This window comes from Pyrgilauda ruficollis, unplaced genomic scaffold (genome assembly GCF_017590135.1).
Source record: "Pyrgilauda ruficollis isolate IOZ18807 unplaced genomic scaffold, ASM1759013v1 scaffold142, whole genome shotgun sequence".
NCBI lineage: Eukaryota > Metazoa > Chordata > Aves > Passeriformes > Passeridae > Pyrgilauda > Pyrgilauda ruficollis.
This window is the reverse complement of record NW_024512766.1, coordinates 52,994-71,766: the sequence shown is the minus strand read 5'-3', so window position 1 is coordinate 71,766 and position 18,773 is coordinate 52,994. Positions and strand designations below refer to the sequence as shown.

Genomic DNA, 18,773 nt, shown 5'->3' with positions numbered 1-18,773 from the left:
TTGCATGAAGAATGAGACTCATGTTCTGATGCACCAAAACAGAATATCCTTCATCCTCCTCCTGTTTATTAGCTCATCATCGTGTTGCTGGCACAGTGCTGTTCTCCTCCTGACTCAAAATTCCTGTCTTTATTTCAAGGTTCACTTTTGGCCTCTAAGGCCTTGCTTCTGCACATGCTTTCACCTGAATCGTTTCATCAGGTTAAACGAGCGTAAGCTGAAAGATCTGCGCCAACATTTTGGAGCCAGTATAATTGGTCTAACAGTGCACCTAGTTCAGCCATCAGCTGCAAGAAGTTGGGACTAAAATGGCATTTAATTTGTTAACAGGATTCAGCTGACAAGACACAACGTGTTGGAGGGTCATGGGACCTCTTCAATATTAGAAAAAAATGCAAATACAAAAATCACTATCTGCTTCAAAAGTTGTTTCTGAGCAAGGTTGTGTTTATTTACTGAACTCTGGTCCCAATATCACCTTTTTTGTGAAAATAATAAGAACTGTGGAAAATGCTTTCATTTATTTTCCTTGAGGAGGGACCAACACAGGTCTCCAGCACCAGGAGTTTTTGGGGTTTTTTTGAGCCATACATATATGTTTGTGTGTGTGTGTGTGTATATATATATGTATATATAAAACCACATATACATATACACATACATATATTAAACTACTTTATACTTATATGTATTTTAAACTACTTTATATGAAAAACGTCAGCCATCATAAAATTTGATTTTCAGACATACACCCTGACTTCTCAGCTTCTCAACAAAACTTTTTAAATGCAGCTCGTGCTTGTACTTCACTGCTGTCCTTTTCACAAAAAGAAATTAGTGTAACCGCCCTCTGAGAGTTGTCTGTAATTATTTCTTTTTTTCGGAAATCCTGAATTTGTTTTGTCCATATACACTGTGTCAGTCTCCACAGGTTCCTGGGGAAGATACAGTGGCACCTCTCACAGAATCTTGGCAGATAGCAGGAAAGTGTTGGGATTTGCATGACATACCCTATGCTTCTGTTTAATACTGATTTTCTGGTAAATCAGGTAATCCACATTAGATAATGTGGGGAGAAATTGTGGCACAATTAAGACTGTCATAGGACACAGTAGGCACTCCGCTAACTTGATTCCTGTATTGTGAATGTGCAGTTGGGAGGGATATTGTACTAGTTTAATTAAGTTTATACAAATCAAAGATACATCAATCAGTTTCAGTGTAGATTTGTTTATGGATTTTGGTGGCAGGATGGTGCTGGGGCTAGAAGTTCAACTAAATATTGAGACGTTGAGGCCTGTCTGAAATGGTAAGAAATCAAAGTAACCTGGTGTATAAGCATTTGTTCTTAGAAGCGTAAGCTGACCTTGAAATGCTCCTCAACATACAAAGGCCTGACATCAGGAAATAAAGGCTGTACCTGTGACAGGGACAAGTTAACCTTTGATCCAACTAGTTAAAAGGAGTATAGAAATACTGTCAATCATGACAACAGTACCCTTGAAGTTTCCCATGTCAAGTGGAATTTTAACAACATACGGAATTAAGCATAGAAACCACTTTGGGAGGCTCTAACGAACAATCTACTGCTTGCTTTCAAGAGCAGAATTTGAAAGAGTAAAGAACTCTCAACCTGAAGCGTTGAACAAGATGACGTCTAATTTAGAATGGGAATATGTATGGCTGGCTCTTCCTGGATGAAGCTGAAGTGGATGTGGGATGCCTCGACTGCCTGTGTGAGATGACCTTACACAGCTGAACTGATCCCATGGTAGCGTTCTGTGTCCCACCTGACACTGACAATCCTGGGGACTTGGAACTGAATAAATTCATGACAGCCTGGGACAAGCAGGCATTTGGGATATCTCAGTATTCTGGGTCTTGCGAAGGATTATAACCCTTCTTCTTTGAGTCTGAGGTAGAGCTCTGCTTTGGCTTTTAGCTCGGGACCAGCTCCAGTCCTTCTGGGGGGGTGGGGGGGAAGTGTTAGCAGACTGTTGTCTGACCATAGATTACAAGTTGAATAACTGGGTCCTGTCCTTCTGCTCTAGTGGGCTGTAGTTCATCCCTTCAGTTTACCTTCAGTTATGGATGACTAACACCACTGTGGAAGAGCTGCAGCATCAGTTCTCTAGGGCTGGGGATAATACTGAAGAACCTTAAGGCTGGATAAACCCAGCTTTCCTCACTGTCCTTGCTAAAGAGAACTGTTTGTACTTAACAGTCACTTAGAAAGGAAAATTGTAACAAAAAAAATACTGCATGTATATTCAGTAAATTGAATTACTTACACTTGAGAGGAAAACCTAAGTAACAAGGCAAGGAGAAAGCTTTTTAACTGGAGAAGTGCATGAGTTTATTAGGACTAAAAGCAACGTTTTTCTTTTAATCCAGCTAAAATTATTGATATAAATAGGCCATAATAAGCTATTCTAGATACAATGTAAATGGGATTTAAAGGCAGAATGTTATAGAGACAGAAAGCTGGAGATACAAAGGTAACTAATTCTTCAAATATATTAAATGCAAGAGGCTACACGTGGCTTTCTTTGGTGTATTGATTCTTAAACTTGATCTTGCATTGACTGAGCTGAACACTTTTAACACAGAAACAGTATTTTACACTTGAAGGCATATCCTCAAATAGACAGGTTCTGCACAAATGCATGTAAACTGGACTTAAAACCAGAGAGTCCTTAAAAGAACAAAGACCCTGGTGCATATTTTGCCTTTATCTACAGTGGCTAAATATCTCGGTGCTCTCCATAAGTGTGCAAAATGGTGCATGCAATACCACATCAGCAATCAGAGTAAGAGCAGCACTAAAGTGCCACTTCATTACATGTGCCTAGTCTTGGTTATTTTGTATGGGGCATGTACCAACATCAAATATTAATCTTTGTCAAAGTCACTGATCTTCCAGGGGGAGGCAGAAAAAAAAAAAAAAAAAGGTCAGTTCAGATGGCTTGGTGGGATGCTTGTTCAGAAGAGAGGTGACCTTTGTGAAGCAGATTTCTCAGCATGATACTTCTTATGTGGGGGAAATCATCACAGTGTCTTCTCAAAACTCTGCTTAATTCCAACGGATTTTGTAATGCTGTCAAGGACTCTTAACAGCATTTGGGTACAATGAAATATTTGCCTATCTAAACCCCTGTAGACTTGCATGATCTAATACATAAATTGCCCTAAATGGAAATTACACTATGGAGATCAATGCCATGAAGGTATCCAGAGGATATTCAAATGGAATATTCTCCTCAGCTCTGTTGTGGTTTGCACTTAGCACCTTCCTTCTCAGGAACTCGGAGCTCTCAGGCTGCTAATACTAGTGAATTTAGCCTCACAACATGCAGTGAGGTAGGTAAGTTTACCCCCATTTTGCAGATGGCAAAACTGAGGCAGAACTCTGAAGTGACTTGCATAAGGTCCCGCAACTTGTCAGTGGCAAAACCCGGAATATACTTCCAAAAGTCCAGACCCCAGACCTCTGTCCAATTTAAGTCCCTCCCTACTACCACAAAGCAAGCAATACATGCAACCTTTATCCTTCCTCTTGCTGCCATAGTCCTGCTGACACAGAGGAAGTTTTTCCTGATTGAATTCCCGCTTTCTTTGGCAAAAAGCGCCTGGTCCTGTCAAAGTGCTGTGTATTATGCTCTTCGCAGAGGCATTTCTTCTGAGGCACAATGGAAAAGCCATGGTTTCCCCATGGCACAGAGACTGTACAGGTCCAAACAGAGTCTTATTTCTTGCAGAAGACCTGCTGCTTGGCATTCTTCACCCGTTGCTCCTCCTTCAGGTTCTTCTGCCGTACGTGTTTGCTGGAGATGTTTTCCACATGTTCCGAGGGGAACCAGCCTCTCTCCCGGTCTGAGAGTTTTACTCCTTCTATCCACCCTGTGGTGTAGGGAAAAGCACAACATGAGGCAAGTCACATGTTTTTTTCATTGTTTCCCATTAAAAAGCCCCCTTCAGAAAGACCTTAAGGGCAAAGGAAAAGATCCCCTTTTGGCTTCCAAATAAAGCATACTAAAGAAGATGAAGAATTCCTCTGCCCTCTCAATCCTACAGTTTAAGACAGGCACTGTTCATTCTGCTCACCATCATTGCTGTACTGCATAACCATGATGATATCTGCCTTCTCCAGAGCCAGTTCATCGTTTTCCCGAGCCTTGTAAGTCTTTATGCACTGAACCTGTGGTGCATCTGAAGGGGAAGAAAGATCACACTGATATACTGGAAAGCAACAGTAAACCTGTGGGCATCAGCTCCAGAGGAGGTGGAGAATAAGGAGCTGCCCGAATAAAAAGCAGAGAACTGGAAGGGACGCTGCAGGACTTAATCTAAAATGAAGCCTTAAAACATGTAAAATAACTGCCAGCACCCAGCACTGAGGGAAAGCCCATGAGCATGTTCTTTATCTACAAAACCCCAAGTATTTTGCATTGGAATCCTTCTGGGGTGTCCCACCTCACAGTGCTTGTGACTCCTGCGAGCCAGCCCACCCCCATTGCTGCAGCAGCAGAGCAGTCTCACCAGGGCATTCCAGGAGGTCCGGCTCTCCCCCTGGAGGAGCCAAAGCAGAGATCCACCTCAGCTTCTCACTGCTGGAAAACAGCACAGAATAGGTATCAGCATTCAGTGTGAGGGACGACAGTCTGGTGACTGAAATGGGGTGTAGTGGAGGGGTGTTTGCTCACACAAAGGGAAGCAGAGAAAGGAGGTGGGAAAAGGCAAAAATTCCCATTTTTGGAGTCTGATGGTATGACATAATGTGGTAGTATTGTATGAGCAGCTATGATGAGAGAGGAGGAAGGTGTTTCACAAGGAAATAGTTATAGCAAGAGGATGCTTTTCAAGACTTCTGCTTAGCAGCTGCATTTGGTATTTCAGCATTTGAGTAGATGAGGGACAACCATCAGGCTACTAGGAGGTGTCTGGCCATGGTAATGAGATATACTAAAGGTAAACCTGAGCTCTTACTGTGTCTCTGTCCGAAACAAGAACTCCACTCTTTTTCCCTGGTTATTCTGAAGCAGAAAGAGACGGAACAGATTCTTGTTTGCCCCGTGGAGTTTCATCTCACACTTCTCCCCGCGCACGTAAGAGAAAGCAGCATGGTCAAACACAACAAAACGTCCACCCCTGCAGGTCAACAGGAGGAAGAAAATAAGGTGAGAGTTTTAAGGTGATGAGGGTTACACGTAGTCTGCAGAAAAGCAAAAAGCTTTTAATGAGTCTTCCTCTGCTTCAGACATCCTAAGCAGTGCTCTTGTTAGAACTCTCAGGAGACCAAAGAAGAGAGAGAAGGGATTTAATGAAAAGGGTAGAAATACTAAGCTCTGTCCTGTCAGAATTTTGTTTGGTAGCTTACAGCTTAAAAACAAACCCACCACCCTCAAAACCCCGACACAACAAACCAACAACTCTCTTGACAAACCAGTGATTTGCACATTCACCAGTCCGCATACGGTGCTTTAGGAAGAAATTATTTACCAAGTAAAACTAGAATAAATGGAACACTTGTTCAAGTGTTTCACATTATAGAGATGCAAAGGCAGAATAAAAGTGTTGTGCTAGGGATCACAAGATATGTTTTTGTATTACAATATGTAATTAAGCGCTGGCACTATCAATTTCCACATACTTGCATGATACTCACATCAGGTCGGGACAGGAGAGTGACTTGACAAAGGCTGCCACTTGCTGGCAGGCAGAGGGAAAGGACTCTGTCACCAAAGCACAGACCCCGAAAGAGACAGGTATTTTAGAAGGGGCAGCAAGAATTGTGTTGAAGCACTCACTCCTTGGGCCGAGACAGGAGCAGACAGTCATTGAAAAGGTGTAGGTAGATGGGCCGGGTCGTGACTTTCCATTTTGGACTCAGGTTATTGAAGTCCAGTGCTGTCAACTCTCCACACTTCACAAGTCGTCTCGACTGTGAGATGAGTGGGAATATCTGCAAGACAAAAATCAATATTTATGCACAAGAAAAAGGGTCCCTGTGAGTTTTGAATTTGCATTTTTGCCTTTCTCTTGAGGAATTGTGCTTTCAGTTCTCCAGCTGGAGAAGTGTAAGTCATGGCAGACACTTTCATGAGAAGGCTGACATGAATGACTGGGCAAGGGAAGCACTGATGAAGAGCTGGCCTGTGGATGATGTTCTGGTTCAACAGCTCTGTGTACATCTGAGAGGAAAACAAAAAGTGGCTTTGTGAGGAAAGACAGAAAATACATTAGGCTAGAGCAAGGCCCAAGGAATGGATGAGCTCACCTTACACTCAAATTCAATCTTCTGGCTGAGGTAGATCAGCTCTTCAGTGCTCTTCATGCGCTGGACGTTCTCATTGCAATCCTTGATGAGCTGCAGAGGAAAACAGATAGCAGTGAGGTGGGAGCAGAACTGCATGGTGGGATCAGTACTACTCCCAGGAGCCCCTCAGGTGTCAGCGTAAGTGACAATTCCTTAGGCATTCTCCTGCAAAAAAAGTATATATTACAATCAGAGAATGTTCTGAGTTAGAAGGGACACACAAGGATCATTGAGTCCAACTCCTGGCCCTGCACAAACACTCCAACAATCCTACCCTGTGCCTGAGAGCATTGTCCAAACGCTCCTGGAGCTCTGGCAGCTTTGGGGCCGTGACCATTCCCTGGGGAGCCTGTTCAATGCCCCATGACCCTGTGGGGGAAGACTCTTTTCCTGATATCCAACCTAACCCTCCCCTGACACAGCTCCAGCCATCTCCTGGGTCCTGTCCTTGGTCACACAGAGCAGAGATCAGGGCCTGCCCCTCCTCCTCGTGAGGAAGCTGCAGAACTGCTGTGAGCTCTGGCCTCAGTCTGCTCTTCTCCAGCTGAACAGACCAAGTAAAATCAGCCACTCCTTTTGTCTTCACCTCCAGGCCCTTCACCATCCTAGTGGCTCTCCTTTGGAAGGTCAAGGCTAGTTGCCTCTGCATCAGAAGAGACACTGGAGACATCGATAGAGGACAAAAGGCTGACTCTCAGCAGGGGGCCAGTCCAAGGTTTATTCGGAGCTCCCCAGGGAGCCCCATACCTCAGTGGTATGCCTTGCTCAGAGTAAAACAAAAGGAATCTCAAGGTTACATTTAAAGGGGGGGAGGAAACCAAAGGTAGATACATTTGCTGACCAATAAAGACCCTCCAGGGATGCAACCTTAGGGATGGACATTTGAGATAGTGTATAAAATAATACTTAGGGGGCTGACCCCTGGCCTCGGACTAATCACTCGACGACTTGGACCAAAAGTTCTAGATAGAGGGGATGGGATGCTGAGTGACTGACAGAGAGCCAGGACAGGGATTTGGGGATGACCTCAACACAGGAGAATCATTATACAGGTAGAGGAAGGGGGTACAAAAAGGGGTACACCATTTGGGGAAAATAAGGGGATACAAAACCAAAACTACTACAAAGTATTACAAAGTATAAAAGCACACTACAACACTTTTGTCTTCACCTCCAGGCCCTTCACCATCCTGCTGGCTCTCTTTTGGAAGGTCAAATCATCCCTAGACAGAACAATCCACCTTATGAAGCTGTACAAATTTTAGATAACCATTTGTCCCAGAAAACTTTAAACCTTGCCTCTATAATAAACAGGATAAGAGGAAGGGATGCAATGGAGTAATGCTGTGGGTTTTTTTAAAGCAAGATTTTCCCACCTTGCAGGGACAAGGGTGGGAGTTGATGATTAGAGACAAAGGTAAGACTGCAGAAAGGATAGGCACCTTTACCTTTTCAAGTGCATCATAGGCCTGCGTTGCTTGCACTTCCTCCTCAGACCCGGGCCGAGTTCTTTTCAGGATGTTCTGTGTGAGAAAAGATGATTTTCACGATGCAAACAGAGAAAGGTGGACATTACCACCTCTGAAGAGCAAAATAAATAATAAAGCAGAAGTAGCTGATGAGACATGTGGAGACAAGAAAGCCAAAAAATTGAGATGCAGAATGTCACTGTTAAGTCATACTGACAGTACATTCCTGTAAATCTAAATTGTATTAATTATCACATAGAAGTTATATGGCATACAAAGCAACCACTAGCTAAACCACAAGTGGATGTATGAACAGAACAGAATTGTCCTTTTCTCCTGTTAAAAAGAAGCTCAAATAATCAAAAAGAAGAATTTCATAGAAAGAGCTCAAAATTAATTCTTTAGGGGCTGGCTGATTCCCTGTCTGGATGGCTCTTTATTAGTCAAATTTGCAGGCAAAGCGTAGACACAGACTGTCTTCAGGGGGCAGAGCCAAGGATCCCTTGCTTTGTTTTCCTAGCAGGAAGCCAGAAAGTTCAATAAAATGTAAATCAGCATGTTCTGAGAAGACTCCATAAATTCTTCATTGGGGTACAATTAAAGTAGTGTCACAACAAAGCCCTAAATGATTCACAAACAGCAATGCCTCACGCAGTGCCACATCCATAATTTCCTGAACACCTCCAGGGATGGGGACTGCATCATGTCCCTGGGCAGCCCCCAACCCAATACCTCCCAACTCGTTTTGGGAAGAAATCCCTCCTGATGTCCAGCCTGAACCTTCCCTAATACAGCTTGAGGCCGTTTCCTCTTGACCTGTTGCTTGTTCCCTGGGAGCAGAGCCTGACCTGCCAGCTGCACTCTCCTGTCAGGGAGCTGTGAAGAGCCACAAGGTCCCCCCTGAGCCTTCTTTTCTCCAGGCTGAGCCCCTTTCCCAACTCTCTCAGCTGCTTCCAGATCTCAGGTTCCCTCTGGCTGAGATGATCCTGAGGTGTGTTGAAAGTCTCTTTTCCCCAACCCAGCCATCAAAGAACTGATCAGGAGTCTTCGGCTCACGTTCTCAAGGTTGTTTATTATTTTTTATCTAAAACATTTTCTGTCTGGCCTGCCGAGATCTGTTCTGCAGGTCAGTCTGAGGCACACTCCCCGCCCACGGGGCTGGTGTTGTCTTTTATATTACAAACTACGTATTTGATATGTGTCCCAATACCCATCACCTATGTTAGACAAGTGACTTTCTAGTCTAAACCAATCCCAAAGTGCCACCATCACCAATAAAACGGAGGCCAGGAAGAAGAAGGAAGAAGGACAGGACAATGCCCAGATTCCTCCATCTTGTGCCCTAGACCCCCATAGTAAAATTCTTCAAGATTCCACCTTTTACCCTGTGACAACTACTGTTATGCTACCTAAACTTTTGTGACCTTTAATTCTTCATACAGAGGTGGTAATTTGTTCCATGGGTCAAACTCAAAGCCACAGGGGTCTCTGGCTGCATGCCAGGGTCTCCAACCCCCCTGCTAGGGCTTTGAGCCATCCAGGGCATCCAGAGGCATGTCCTGGGTTCTGATATCCAGACACAGCTTGAGGGAAACTTGAGGGAAGGCAGAGAATCACCACAGTTACCTGTAGGAGGAGTTTGAGTCGAGTGATACGCTGGAAGGGGAGGATCAGGAAGGATTTAAGTGAGAGGCGCTGGCACACTGGATCACTTTCTAGTCTCTCCAGGACTTGCTGGAACCCTGCATTTCCATTTCTGTGGGAGTGGCAAAGAAAAAAAAAGACATCCAGGCATCAGAGTAAATAAATAACCTTCCTAGTATCAGATTTCAGGGAATGCTGGAGTACTCCCAACAGTCAGGTTTTGTCCCTGGGGCAAGAGGTGTCAAGAAACTGCACTACTCTGCTGCTGAAGAGCAACTATGGGTTTCTAACAGCTACAGGATGGCAGTACAGCTGTTATTATCTCTCTCCTCTTTCCACAGCTCTCTGGAGTAAAAGCCAGAAGTAACATCTACATTACAACTCCCTCTATCAGAAGTGCTCCTTTCATGGAGACAATGGTGATTAGCACTCTGGCTCTCAGAGATCCAAGCCTGAAAACCATTACCCAGGATGGTAATTTTTGCTCTCTTCAGTAGAGGGCAGACAGAGAACAGGCTGCAACAAGATCAGACATTACATATTATTTTCCTCTCCAATGCTATGGGACAGAAGCCTGCAGGAGCTCTGTCACAAATGCCATTGAACTGAGGAAGGTTCTTCTGGGGGGTGTAGCAACAGCACTGCTCAATAGCCCATTCCTGCAGTATTCCCCATTGTTTGAAAGAGTCAATATTCATGGAAGTAAGGGGGAGAAGGGTGCAGCAAATGAGAAAAACTTACAGTAACCTCTGGAAGGTTTGCTCCTGATATGTCTGGTTTGTCACATATGGCAGATACACCCGGCGGAAGTCGGGGGCGTGTTTCAGAGCCACATCACACACATGGAAGGTGAACATGTCCTCTTCAAATTTCTCCTCCAAGTCAAAGAGGAAACTGCAGCACATGGATGTGGTGCCAAAAAAGGAGAGGGAAATATCAGTGTCGTTTAGTTTTCTAAAACCCTGACGGCCCACAGACAAGCACAAGTCAGCTCTTTAGTTCTAGAGAGAGTGTAATGTCTGGATAATAACAATAGGGCTTGGTATCAGCAAGGAAAAAGCAGAGGCGAAAACCTCTGTTCTTGAGAGGTCATGCTTCTACAGGCATGGTCAGGAAACAGCTGAAAACTAAGACCTCACCAGAATAATCTTGGTGGTAGAAATGGAAAAGGTAGCAGCAAACCTTACCAGCTTAGTCATTTATGTAGTCAAGCTTTGCAAGAGGAAAAGCAGAACAGAATCCTACAACACATAGGATTCTTTGCATGTGGGGTCATGTTCACATTTCATGAATTACGCTCTATTGATTCACATTAGTTTCTGTCAAGTGATGGTTATAACTTACTGTTTTCCCTTTTTCCCCCCCGCTTTTCATCAGGGCTCATGCAGCTGCCCCTTTTGTCTTGTATTTGGCAGGAGCTGGTTTGGGTTGAGGTCTAGTTAATCAAGTTTAATTGTAGTTGAAAACAGTAGCACAAGGCTACATTACCATTTTGATCCTCTGCAGTGAGCTCTGTGCACAACTGAACCATAATATCTGGGATTTAACACCAGAATTCACACTGCCCTGTCATCTAAAAAGGTGAATATTCCTTTCCAGGCAGTGTTGGTGTGTCATCACTAGGTGCTGTATCTGCCTTGAACAGTGAACACGCAGAAGAGGAGTGAGAAACCTTCCTGATGGAAGCACCATGTGCCTGTTAGACCTGGAAGCAAAGGGCCACGTCTCACCTGGCACTGACATCGCGCACATCAGAGAGGCGTGAGAAGAGCCACTGGCGCTCCTGGTTGGTGAGCATCGCCTGGAGCTCTGCCGAGCGCTGGAAGTGATCCACTGCCACGTTCAAACTGCGCAGGTAGGAAGCCTCAGATATTATCAGCTCAAACTTGGCCTTGGGAGAGAAACCCAGGGAGCACAGCATCAGTACATAGCACAAGTCTGTGAGGAATCTTACAGAGAGGAGACGGGGCAAAGCAGGAAAACCTCCCAGCACATCTTGCAAGGAGTGTGTAATTACAGAAGAGAAGCTTTAGAAAGGAAGGGCAAGCATGCTATTATAGACTTTCTTTAAAAAACAGACTTGTGGTATGACTTAAAAATAGTTACTTGCTCTCATTTTACTTTTTATTTCCCCTCAACACCACTTTCACAAGCTCCCATAAAGTCCAGCATCTGTACCACACACCTTTTCTCCTTCATCACGCTTCCCATGCTGTTGTTTTCACCTCTTTCTCTGAGTCCTCCTATCCACTTCTCAGATCCTCTTATTTTCTTTACCCAGTTTCTCTGTACCATTGTGCTGAATCCATACATCTCCCAGTCTCCTCTCAGCCCTGCAGCTCACACAAGTCAATTTGCTAAATTCACACAGGTCAATTTGCTAAACTCATATTCTACCACAGAAAATAGAATTTACTGTGGTTTTATTAGCATTTCTCACAAGCTTATGTATGGGAGAATGCTGCAAGTCTTCTACTTTTACACACCCTTTTGCATTGAGCATACGCAAAACTCCTTATCTTGTTCCCACTTTTCCCCATGTCTGTTTTCTTGGAGTTATTTATACAGTGCAGAGTGCGTCCTTCAGTGCTGCTTTTCTCTAAAATTCAGCACTTCGGCATTGCTCTACTTCACACCCCATGCTGCTTCCAGCGGTAGAAGTGACCTCTGCCTCAACCCACATTCACATTCTGCATTCCCACATCACAGATTTTGCCCTCTGCTTTAACCCCTCTTCCAGAGACTCTTTCTTGACTACAAGACCACCCATTTACTTGTCACATCTGTCTCCTACCTCTTGCAGCCTCTGTTCCTCACGGGACATGTTAAGCAGTATTCTGCTGCCCCGTACCATGGGGATGTCCTGCCAGAGGGATGCATTGGATGAGACTGACAGACGTTGCAAATATGAGTCCTGGGGAGACAGCACTTTCCTCCGTAGCCTCGGGGAACTTGGGAAACTTGATTCTATATCCTCTGGATAATCCACCCTCTTCTGGCTTTGGATGGCCTTGTTCAGAGCCACATCACTGTACTCCTGATACAGCAATCTTGCTGTGGAGAAAGATACATACATTTATCTTTTTTGTTGTAGCAACTCACCCTCTGCTTCAACCTGGAGAAAACTCTGCCCCAGACTGGGACAGCCAAATTCAGGCAGAGCTCCCCAGCTGCCCAAGTGTACTGCAGGATTCCAGCTGCTTTCCTTGCTCTCTACCACTACATCCTCACAACCACCACGTGGCAGGAGTCCCTCTCCTTTGTGCTCACTGCAAGGGGGAGAGGGGACTGCCACAGCACCCCAGGCAGGAGGCACTTACAGGAGTTGATCAGTTTGGAGTGCCGGCGCTTGAAGTTCTCTGTTGTGTCTGCAGATTTTTTCTCTCTGCCAGGGAATAAGGATTTCAAAACACAGAATGAACGAAGGGCACAGCACCAGAGATGGCTTATCCAAGCTGCTCTGTCACAACAGGGACCTCTTATTTTCCAACAAACTCAAGCCCCACAAGCTTTACTTGACACAAAGGGAAAACTTTGGCTTAGTGGAAAGGCTGTCCTGAAGGCACAGAAATACCGCTGTTGCCGTAGGGTTCTCTTCAAGAGAGCATAGACTGAAACACAGGCCTATGGCATTTAATTAAAGTTTTCCACTCCTTATCATCATCTTTGGTAACTCAGAAACAATGGAGGTGTCTGTGCTGCACAGGGATTTGGGCAAATTCTACGGGTCTTTGAGAGACTCACCGCATTGTAACTGTTTCTGAGCTGACTGGTGGTTCCCTGTGTGCCTTGTGAGCTTCTTCCTCTGAAGGAACAGAAGAAACCTCTGCACAGAAGACAGTTGGAAAGTAAACACATCAGTCAATTTTTAGACTTAATCTACAATCCAAATGACGCAGATACCACTTACCTATACCCCACCTAAGTGGCAGTCTTGAGTTGGAGTACAGGTGCCCTCATGGCATTTATTTCTGGGTCAGAAACATTCTAGTTTTCATAATCCTTGACATTACTTACACTTTACATCTGTTAGCCACATTTACTCTTCACACAAAGAAAAAGATTGACATTTTAGGCAGCAACAGTAACTCTAAGAGCTCCAGTTATGCAAGCAAAGACATTGCCTGTGTGCCCTGTTTGGTGCTGTCCTTACATTTTGAGCTACTAGGGCCAGGCATGAGGAGATCAATGGAGATGAAGTGTAAAATTGGAGAAGTCCTTTTGATCTGTGAGGGATTTAAGCAAATAAGGTGTGAAGAAATTCTAAATCTGAAATAACTGGAAGCAGAAAAAGGAAGAAAGCCCAGAGACTGAGCTGCAGTTATGGATAAGTGGAAAGACAGTACTATTGCCTTGAATATTTTAAAATTTGGAATCAAGAAATTACAGGTCAAACATTAACAAATCTTGAGATTCAAGTTCTGCCTAACCTTTCACACCCTTCCATATCCCTCTCCTTTTCCTCTGTGCCAAAAATACAGCATGTTTCAGAGCTTCAAAAACAGACTAAAGTAAGAGCTAAAAAGAAGCAATTATTTAAAGTTCACGTAAGATATAGTAAGGAACAGACATACATCCTGATAGCAAGTACTGCTGAATGAGCTGCATTAGAGAAGATGCATGTTTTCCCCTTGTGACATCAGTGATTTGACTTCTGTGCAAGCTGGGACCTTGGGTTTGACAAATTTCCATTCTTATCTGTACTCTCAAATCCTGTGCTCACAGGAGAATCTTCTTTTTTAGAGGCCAAGTGGGAACCTAAAAGTGCCAGTTGCAAAATAAGGGGAGGCAGCAAATAAACTGATAAAGAGATATGGGCTACTGAGGGTATGTGCGTGGCTCGTTACTGCCTCAGGGATCCATGAAATAAATTTATTTTAGCAGGTATTAGTGTGGAATGGGGAGACTGAGCCCCAGAGTGCATCCCTCAAGGATGCATCACTCAAGGGAACAAGCAGGATTCACAGGGAAGCAGAGAGGAAGGAGGGGACAGCTGGAAAGGGAAGCTTGGGGCAGGATAGGAGAGGGCTGTAGGGCTGGAGCAAGGAATATCACTGGCAAGGCAAAAGAGCCATGCTAAGCTCTCAGCTCTCATGCCTCTCCAGCACATTGTTTATTTAATTTAATCCTACTTCTCGATAACTGTTCTAAGTTGGAGGGGGGAAGGAGGAAGGGAAATGGAAGAGAGGACTCACGCCGCAAGATGTCTGGTGGTACTGACATCCTCTTCAGGCCCTGACGGTGCCAGTCCTTGGTTTTTACTCGGCTTTTGACTGGGTTTTCTTGATTGGCTGCTGGGTCCTGCACAGCTACCCCAATAGTTTTTTTGTCTGGCCAACTTGATGATTTTTCCAAGGGTGCATGTTTGGCCTTTTCTTCCTTTGGCTGGTGTTCTCCTCCTTCCAGCCCTTGCCTGACCCTCCTCTCACCTTCTGTTTTCTCTGTGACTGCCAGTGGAGCCTGGATGTTCTTTGTGTCCCCACCGAAGCTACCTGCGGGCTGCTCCCATCGCAACTCCTTGTCCTGGCAGGTTGTTCTGGTGGTCAGTGGCAATGGAGGGCTGAGACGGAGGAAGTGGATAGGATTGGTGAATGCAAGCATTGGAAGGAGCTGTGCAGAGTCTCTGCTTTTGGAGTCTGGGGATGTTATCAGGCCTTCCAACGAGGGCCAAGAAGGGTGGTCAGGTGAGGATTTTCCACTCTCTATATCCATGTGGTGATCTGCTGTTTCAGGGCTGGTGTCAGAGCAGCCAACCAGCATTTCGTTTCCAAGAGCCAAAAAACTTTTGGTCAGCAAACTGACCCCTGAGTCATCAGAAGTCTCTGTATCCTGGGCACCTGAGTCACCAAGATCCCACTCTCCACTCACTGGAACAAGGTCATCTCTCTCTGCTAGACTTTCTCCATCAGAAGCAGAGGCTACGGAGTTGGCATCAAATGCAGAGGTAGCAGTCCGGAGAAGACGGCTTGGAGCAGGGTGAATGGCTCCCAGCTTACCATCATCCATCCCACAGCTGAGGGGGGGCCTGGAGTGCGGTCCAGGAGCCACCAGCTGGTAACCTTCAGGGGCTGGAGGTGGAACAAGGTGATTTGCATGGAGTGCAGGGGCCTGAGCTTGACTGGGCATTTGGACATGGGAAGGAGGATGAGGAAGCTGTTTGGCATCAGGCTCAGACACCAGAGGTAGGCTTGAGTGGGACACAGGGGACAGAGGTTGTCCTTGCTGGTTCACAGCAAGGACCGTATCATCTTCGGATGGCCAAGTTAGGGTGCTCAGGACACTGGAAATTCTGGATCCAGGCTCTTTTTGGTATAAACTGCAGTCGGGCTTATCAAATAAAGGCACTTGTACTTTATGATCCACATCTGCTGCCATTTCTTTTCCTTGTATAATGGCACTTTTTTGAGGAGAGATTTGCTGAATTGTCTCTGGGTGGCTCAGGGGAGTGGAAGTCCTTCCTGGTGTTTGGGATGCTTCCAGAGGTCCTGCAATACTAGCCACAGACCCCCTATCCCCATGAAAGCTCCCTTGTAGAGGAAGGGAGCTCGTGTACATTACAGAGAAAGAAGATGGGCCACTAAGGTCCTCATGAAAGCCTTCCTCAGAAGTAAGGAGTTCATGGGAAGTCTTGGCCTCCTTTGCATCTGTCCTTACAACAGCGGTTTCTGCTGGTGTTGGGCCCCACCCTTGTGCAGGAGCAGCTTGGTTGGGTGGCTTCCCTGCAGAGTCTGGCAGCTCGTTCAGGCTGGTGCCAGGACAGTGCTCGGGGGTCACAGAGGGTATTCTGGCACCCTCCTGCTCGGGAATAGATGCTGACACCACTGGGGTGATCTCTGAGGGGGAAGCTGGAATGAAGTCCCAAAGCTGAGCTTTTCCTGTTACAGGATGAAGATCTATGGGATCAGGTGGCTCCAAGTTACTGGTAACAGAGGAAGGGTGTGCTGGAACAAGAGACTCTGGGTTCTCTGAGCTAAAAGGTGCTGTCACCCCTCCACAGAGTGATGCATCTCTTTTATCAAACCTCTGGACAGCTTTTCCATGACCATCACTGTGCTCATTCTCTCTGCCCAATCGTGTCTTATCATCCCAGTGAGCTTCTCCAATATCCTGACCACCGATGGAAAAGCGGCCAGAGTCCTCCAGGTCTTCTGCTTGGTCAGAGACATGGCATATATGTGGAGTTTCCCCCACTGGGTTCTGGTTATTTGAGGACAGAGGGCCGACAGCAGGTGGCTGACATCCAGAACCTGCTTCTGTGACATGAGCTTTCAGCAGCACGTCCTCACCAGGATGCTGATCCACAGAGACAAGTTCCCCAGGAGGAAATACTGATCCTGTTTGCTCAGACAAGGAAGCATACTCCAAACCACACACATCCACATTATGCCTGGGAACAGAAGGTATCTCTGACCCAAAAGCTGATGATAGAGCCTCTAGTTTCAGCTCTTCCCCCAATCTGAGCTCTTCCTTCTGCAGTTGCTCCTGCTCATTTTGTTCCTTGTTTTTCTGATCTTTGAGCTCCAAAGGTCTGCCTTCTTCTGGCAGATTCTGCTCTTTGCACTCTTCCTCCTCCTCTTCTTGCTGAAGTTCAGACACTGCCTCCTCCCAAGCTGGCTCCTTATGCCTTGCCACTTCCTCTGTGCTTTTAGAAGTACTCTTTCCTTGGAAAGCACTCTCTGCTGAAGGGGCAAGTCTGCCCTCAGTTTTTCTGCGATCATCCTCTTGATGAAGGCATTTGGACGCAGATGAGATCTCTTCAGGAACCATTCCCTGGTCTTTGACCATACTGGAATTCCCTGTTTCACCAGGTGAGTTGTTTCCTTCTGCTGGTAGTGAACTTATTTGGCTGTCACATGTTAAGGTGGAAGACAACTGATGGAAAGAGGCAGATTCTGTATTCTTTTCCAAACCCTGGGGTGCTCTTAAGCTTTCCTGAACATCTTCGGAAGTGTAAGGTTTAGCTTTAGTGTAAGGTTCTACTGCTCCCTCTGAGGCAGGCTGCTCATCAGGTGCTGGTGCCAACTTTTTGGTGCTTTGCTTCTGCTCTGCACCAGCATCAACCTCCTGCAAAGAATCCTTGCAGATGTTATCCAGAAAGGGTTCAGCCTTATAATGTCCTTCTGAAACAGTTTTACACACCAAAAAGCACTTAGGTGTCTCTCTCTGAGAGGAAACGGCATCAGCCAAAGGGGATTTAGTTTCCTGGGCCTGAGGGTCTGAACCATGAAAAGCCAGTTCTGCCCAGCACTGAGGAAACTCAGTGCTGAGCTTCACAGCCTGCAGGATGGGGCTGCCAGGGGCTGGCTCATCCTGGACTCTGCTGTGAGAGGAAGGGTCCTGGTTGGTTTCCAGGTCAACCAGTTCCAATTGCCTAAGTTTAAGAGAATAATCCAGTCCACCTCCCTCCAAAAGCATTTCTCCTTCCAGTTCTGAGAGTCCCTTTTGAGGCTCTGTATCCCCTTGGCCTTGTTCCAGTCCCGCTGGCACTTTTTGCATAGAGTTAGAGGGCCTGCCCAGCATCTCTGCTGCTTTCCCTGGAGCAGCAAGGCAGTCCTTGGGCGTGCTGAGCTCTGGTCCCTTTGCAGAGTTAGATGGGCTGGTGCTCATTTCGGCTGCTGTGTGAGTGGCATGATGCTCTCCTTCCACGGCTGAAGAATCCCAGGCTTCCCCAGTGATGCTGCTGGCTCGTGGGGGAGTGGTAGCTCCCTCACTGGTTTCTTCAGACTCCATCAGTGACACATCCTGCTGAAGAAAAATGCATTTTTCTGTTACTACTTCACAATGACATGATGGATCTAATTCACTGCTTCTACTGCAGCTGATAAAAACCAAAACCAACAATGCACACCTAGTGGTCTTAGTGATCTTATCTTAGTGATAAGAAACACAAAGACTGAGAATGGCAAACACCACATGTAAGCTTGAAGTATTAGAGTAACACCAAAATAACCCCACTGGTGTCTTTTTAGTTTCACATGCAAATGCAGAAAGTGACTTTGGTTGAAGAGCAGAGGTGCTGAGCTCTCTGCAATGGCCACAGGGCAACTTAGGGAAAGTGGTGGCCATGGCTGGTTATCTCAGATGCAAAAGGGGGTACCAGAAGGCATCAAGAGAACAAGAAAATTTTCAAAAATCTCCACTGATTTTCATGGGGCAAGGTAGACAAATACTCCTGGCCTCTTCTAGCTGAGTTTAAAAGCTCTCTCTGATTTTTGCCTGTTCTTTGGAGCTGATGGCTCTCTTTGCCGATCTCTGTGTAGGTCTGGAACTCATTGCAAATGATCACAGAAATTAATTAACAAAACATAGGAACATACAAATTTGATTAACAGGTAACTAGGACA

At 45.6% G+C, this 18,773-nt stretch overlaps 1 protein-coding gene across 4 annotated transcripts in view; it reads right to left on the bottom strand.

Annotated features, from left to right (window-relative positions):
• Nucleotides 1–2,350: 2,350 nt before the first annotated feature.
• ARHGEF5 (Rho guanine nucleotide exchange factor 5) overlaps nt 2,351–18,773 on the bottom strand; it is a 34,728-nt gene continuing 18,305 nt past the window's right edge. For 2 of the 4 annotated variants that reach the window (XM_041460348.1, XM_041460347.1), the window contains exons 2-15: nt 14,625–18,174; nt 13,174–13,255; nt 12,750–12,814; nt 12,224–12,483; nt 11,160–11,320; nt 10,171–10,323; nt 9,412–9,541; nt 7,765–7,839; nt 6,278–6,367; nt 5,808–5,962; nt 4,987–5,148; nt 4,540–4,610; nt 4,105–4,209; nt 2,351–3,900 (exon numbers count right to left, since the gene is read on the bottom strand). In XM_041460348.1, the coding sequence (XP_041316282.1) occupies nt 3,746–3,900; nt 4,105–4,209; nt 4,540–4,610; nt 4,987–5,148; nt 5,808–5,962; nt 6,278–6,367; nt 7,765–7,839; nt 9,412–9,541; nt 10,171–10,323; nt 11,160–11,320; nt 12,224–12,483; nt 12,750–12,814; nt 13,174–13,255; nt 14,625–18,159 (5,199 nt within the window). In that variant the 5' untranslated portion in view covers nt 18,160–18,174 and the 3' untranslated portion in view covers nt 2,351–3,745. The remainder of the gene's footprint in view (nt 3,901–4,104; nt 4,210–4,539; nt 4,611–4,986; nt 5,149–5,807; nt 5,963–6,277; nt 6,368–7,764; nt 7,840–9,411; nt 9,542–10,170; nt 10,324–11,159; nt 11,321–12,223; nt 12,484–12,749; nt 12,815–13,173; nt 13,256–14,624; nt 18,175–18,773) is intronic. The other 2 variants (XM_041460349.1, XM_041460351.1) reach the window with 1 other exon arrangement.